We start from the raw sequence: 5,976 nt of genomic DNA, 5'->3' as shown, positions 1-5,976 counted from the left end.
AATTTTTGCCGCGCGAAAAAGGAAGAAAAAAGCTCAATCCATCCCATAATGAAACGCGTGTCGGCTTTTGAGCGATCTGATAGAGATCGAGAGCGTTTTCCAGGCGCATTGAACAAACGGAATTCTATTTACTCCGGACTTTCTACAACTGGTAGAAAGTTCGTGAAAATTGTACAGGGCGTCCCAAATTCATTGTATTCTTCGTTGCCACAGAATTCTTCCGTTTATGTAACGTAATAACTTTCCTATTAAAGATATTAAAGATATTAAAGAGTATACAAAAGAGGCTTTTTGTTACAAGCGATTCGTAATTTACCTTTATGAAATAAACTTAAAAAAGTATATATAAATTATAAAATTAAAAAGTCCTCTTTTATCATTTAATGTCAAGCTAACGAAACTTTTATTCAACTTCTAGAGATGAAATTTTCTAAAGAAGTTTTGCAAAAATCTGTGTTAAATAAATTTTTAAAAACTATTAATACCGACATTATTAATAAGTGTAATAAAAAATAATTATCTGACGCTATGCTGATTAAATGAACAAAAGTATACATAAAGTACATGTCAATATATTGATAAATTTACAAATGTTTTTGTGATAAATTAATTATATTTTCAAAAGTAAATTTTTGCAGAGCAAAATAAATTTCCATTAAAATGGAAGTCCATCCACTACTTCTGTTAAGTTTTTCATTTGAAATGTTTAAGAATCAATATATAATAATCAAATTCAAGCTTCGAGTACCTCATACACAATTTTCTAATGAGGGTTGCCGTGCATAAAAATTCTCCGTCATCGCGAAACGATTTTATCATGGAACACACGCATATGTTCATCCTAAATCACGTGGAAGGCACTTTGTCGAGCGAATGTGGATATTTCTGACGATGATCGTAAATCCATATTTAAAAAATAATAACACACATTTATAAAAATAATACATATTTATAAAAAAAGAGCAAAAAAATTATTACAACTTTCTTAATTTCCCTCTATTTCTCTACATTATATATTCAAACGTTTTTTTTCTTCGCACATTGAAATTAAATACTTGTCAGATTTCGAGTTAGTTTGATTTTAATGATTTTTCATTCATCGATTTTAACTTTATGAAAAAATAGTAATTATGAAAGAAAGTAAGAGGAACTTGACACAGTTTTTATCATTAAATTTTTTTACAATTTTTTGGAATTTAATGGTAAATGCGTTTGAATAAGAGCAACATTATATAATACGTAGATATTTAAGGATTAATCTTAAGTTGTTAATAACTCCAAAGCACAACTCTTGTAAAATATTTAATGATATTAATATAGAGAAATAAAATTTTTTGTCTTTTAGTAATAAATGTGTATCATTCCTTTTTTAGAGAGAATAATGAATCTTATAAAAATAAAAAACCTATTGGACACATACGTAAGATATAAAAAAGACATATCAAAAAAAATATTACTTCCATCATTATAAAGCGTTTTATCACAATAAAAGCATTTCCGCGAGAAAAAAAATTAGATTTATGACAACTCTACAGAAACATTCTTGTCACATATAGTACTGTTGCCCGAGTCCCTGTCTTCTCGAATCATGTACTTGGAACGTACACATTGCAAAAATTCGCGTATATTCACGACAACGCTGCGGCCGCAATTGCACGGGTTCGTTAATATACCCATTGTGATATCGTGGCGGGCACTGCCGGTACGGGTATTCCTTGCTGCCGGCGGCGAATTGCTGCTGCTGCTGCTGCTGCTGCTGCTGTTGCTGCTGTTGAGGTTGATGCTGCTGATGCAGATTATGAGGATGCCATCCACCGTTTCGGGGATGAGACGATGTAGGGGTGCGCACGTGCGGTCCCGACGGGGCGCCATTGGCCACCACAGCTCTGTAACGTCCCTGCATACCCAAGCCACGGTGCTGATGACTCCCGGGGCCATTCATTCTCTATCTGTCTTTTTCTTTCGCTCGTCTATGTCTTCCTATCTCTCTCTTTCTCTCTCGTTGTCTTCACCCTGTCCTTTTTGTCACTTGCTCTTTCGATCGTCGGTGTTCCCTTTCCCCTTCTCTTTCTCCTTCTCCTCCTCCTCACCGTTACCGTTGCCGTCGTTGTCGTCTTCGTCCTCGTCCTTGTCTTCGTCTTCGTATTCGTCTTCGTCGTCCTTACGCTTGACACAAGGAGGTTGCTTCTCGGTGTGCGCGCGTGACGTTGGGCGCAGCCAAGCCGGCTGGTCTTCTCGCCTCTCTCACAAGATCACTGGTTGAACCGATCGATGTGCACCGAGAAGAACCTGGCGAGGGTATTTAAATGTTACCTGGTTGGAGAGGATCCTGAACGGATGTGACAGATCTCTCTTTCTCTTTTCTCTCTCTGTCTCTCTGAACCCTCCCCGCGATTTGACATTTCGAAACGTGAAACGAACGCGTCAAGGGAACGTCCGAGCTATTGTACCGATATTGCTCCCCGCGATACTTTGATATTTTTCACCATGGAAACTCATTCAATCGTGTTTATTTCCTGAACAGAGCCGTTTATAATTCCATGGTTAATTCCTAACAGAGATCTCCTCATGGTGGAAGAAGTTTCTTCCATGGTGGTTCTTTCACCGTGGTTTCTTCCACCATGAATGGAATCCTTGTGTTTTATCTTCAACAAGAATTAAATCATTCCATAAGTATCGCGACAATTTTTTTAAATATCCGTGTCAAAATAATCAGCCGAATTATAAGAAAGAAATATTATATATATGTGCAGAGAAAAACATCTTGTGATAAGTTGCGCTTATCTGAAAGCATTATCGAGAAGAAATACACTTCATTCATCTAAAAACAAAACAATATCAAATATAGGTCGATTTTAAATATCGATCAAAAAGTAAATGATTTGTACATATAATTGACTAATTATCAAAAATTGAATGCCTTTCTCGAGTCGTTTATACATGCTATGCCCGTAATTTACGAATGACCTTTTCATCGCATTAAATATTACTTTAATCATCTCTACTAAATTCTTAATTTTTCCTTGTTCGTCCTTAGCTCGTTTCGCGTCGCGGCCAGTGTTGTTAAATATGTATGTCTCATATCGCGATATCGCATACATTTCCTGGTAACTATATTATCTATCTAAATGCAAAGTTAGTCCGATATATTTCTCAAGAGTTTAAAGTCTCATGGAAATTCATTATACTCATATGTTCGTTTTAAATATAAAGATCAATCATTTTAAATAAAAGTTGGTTGCCCTTAATATTATAATGCTTAAAATTGATGAAAAATTGTTTTGTATACGATTATTAAAATTATATAACGATATTATACATGAAAGTGTTACTACTGGTAAATAGTTCCGATTATAAGTAATAAAGTATCACGTGTGAACAGATATTATTCCGATAGATATTTTATTCGAAAAATAACATTTGCTGTTATGAGATCATATATTTTTATCAACACTGGGGTAATAATATAAAGCACTTATGAAAAGGTGCTACTACGTACTACATGTAAATTACATTCAACAAGCCGAACGAGACGTTAGCAAAGTCACGTAATGCGAATATTTATGACGCTAATTTCCGAAAATGTCGCGCGCAGATTATTTTTCGATTAACTTTATATAATAACGTGATTTTTTTTTCAAAGACAAAAATAGCAATGTTCTTTGATATCGGTATTTTGTGGGCCACGCAGGAAAGAAAACCTGAAAATTCATGAAATCCGAACAGCATGTAGAGCACGACTTTTCGTGAGACAATTTTTAAACGATATTGTTATTTTAAATAACGCAGGACTTGTTATTTAATTTTATTGGATATCTCGAAAAGAATTGATCGTCTATAAATTTTATTTTCAATATATAATATAGAAAATTTATCACCATTACTCACAATTATAGATGCTGTAAATGAAATATGATTTTTCACTAGTATACTCCAAGTAAGTAACACATTTAATCAATGGAATCGAATAAAAGAATTAAAATTAGCGATCAGAAGCAGTAAAAGTTGTTTTTTATGAGATCGCGAATTATGAGTGAGTTTCAATTTATCCATAAATACTTAATTATCTGTTATTCCTAAAATGCCATAAAAATATTTAATTTGTCATCATCTGCAATTTTGTTTGAATATTCATAATATTTTAAAACTATTCAATTAATTAAACGACAGTGAATTCTTAAAATTTAAAATCAAATCGAATTAAGAAGACTAAAATGGAATATAAATGCCTTTTTTATCATTATAAATTACTACAATAATCAACTGTTAGAACAATGATGTGAAAGGCTGCCGTATTACAATCCCTCGCATGTTTCGACACGACTTCATGTTCTCAAGGGTTTCCTTTGTAAAACGTAGCAATATCGACAATTACAGAGAAATCAATTATAGAGAATTCTGTGAATTAACGAACATTCAAATAAGCGCTCCTTTTCAACAATTGGCCGACACGCAGGGCGCATATCAGAACATCCAAGTTCTAAGCAGAGGCAGTAAGAGAAGGAAAAATCGTACACATACGCTGCCCTCTTATCGATCGCGATGTTTACATAATGAATCGAGATACAATCAGTCGTTAATGCAACAAGAGAAAAATTCTTACAAATAATGCATACAGTAGCGCCGATAGGTCGAAGCGCAGGGGAAAACAAATGGAAGGAAGATTTCCATCATTCGTAAAGATGCAAGCAACATTTATTGCTACTTGAACTATATAAACATTAACTATAATCTACGTAAGCGAGAGGAATAGACAGTTCCATGCAGCGATAGAGACAATTATGTGTAATAGAAAAAAACATATACACACACATACACAAGGATGCATTTTAGGATTAACGTAATGGTGCGAGAAGAGCGACGGCATCGAAAAAAATGGAGTTGCCTAATTGAAAATACATTCGATTCAAATACCATATGCATAATTGATTTTCATAATTTCCGCAAGTACGAAGTATATACTTTAAGAATGTGAATACCAAATAAAATGACGTAAAGTATAGTCCATAAAGTAATTTAAGAATTGTAATTTCAGCGATGCTACATCTTACGTTTTGATAATACGTACAACTTATTGTCGAACCGCCATCGCTTTCCACATTAATCCTCAGCATATATTGCGGTCGATTTCATCGCTCGAAAAATCAGTGTGTCATAGCAGTTCAGGTTTGAATAAATAATGAGAATCGTCGATATATAACCGCGCAATGACCTATTTCATCTATTCACCTTTTTTATAACGTCTTATTATAATGTAGCACACATATGTTTTATTATATTGCATAATATTGTATATGTATGTAATCTCTCTCGCATAGTATTTTAGTGTACGAAATATCTTACAATTCTTTCGTACATATAAATTGCGAGAATATAATAATATACACTGTAATAATATAATATTTAAATAAAGATTTGGCAACAATTGCATTTTCTTGTACAATATTCGAGAGATATCCATGATAATTAATAAATAAATAATAAAATAAATAAATAAATAATATAATATATAATAAATAATATAAATAAATAATAAAATTAAGAACAGGTTTATCAACACTATGTAGCTAAGCAGAAAAATAAATTTCTCTGTAATTCATAATATTTGATCACGGCAAATCCGACTTTTAATTTAAATTTCTTAATTCTTCAGAAATTATATGATATTATATTCTCCATATGTCTTCTTGTTATCTTATAATTTAATGTTATCTTATTATTTAATTTCTCAAATGATGTAGGTATCTGTTATACAAATACGTGTTTAAAGAATATTTTTATTTTTCCAAATGTCATTAAATTTTAATATTTCTTAAAATATATACAATGTAATAATTGCTATTATCATATTTATAATCATATTTATAAAGAAAACTAATATCGAAAATATTTAAATAAATCGGAATAAATATACTATAGTAATAAGTAATAAGTATTATATATATATATATATATATATATATATATATATATATA

General features: G+C 31.9%; 1 protein-coding gene across 1 annotated transcript in view; it reads right to left on the bottom strand.

Moving 5' to 3' along the window:
• Positions 1-1,942, bottom strand: part of LOC105626820 (RING finger protein 44) — a 15,625-nt gene extending 13,683 nt beyond the window's left edge. The window contains exon 1 of the mRNA XM_012208114.1: positions 1,595-1,942. Within this exon, the coding sequence (XP_012063504.1) occupies positions 1,595-1,942 (348 nt within the window). The remainder of the gene's footprint in view (positions 1-1,594) is intronic.
• Positions 1,943-5,976: the final 4,034 nt, after the last annotated feature.

The sequence above is a fragment of the Atta cephalotes genome, assembly GCF_000143395.1.
Source record: "Atta cephalotes unplaced genomic scaffold scaffold00006, whole genome shotgun sequence".
Taxonomy (NCBI): domain Eukaryota; kingdom Metazoa; phylum Arthropoda; class Insecta; order Hymenoptera; family Formicidae; genus Atta; species Atta cephalotes.
The sequence above is the reverse complement of the archived record's forward strand: the minus strand, read 5'-3'. Positions and strand labels throughout refer to the sequence as shown.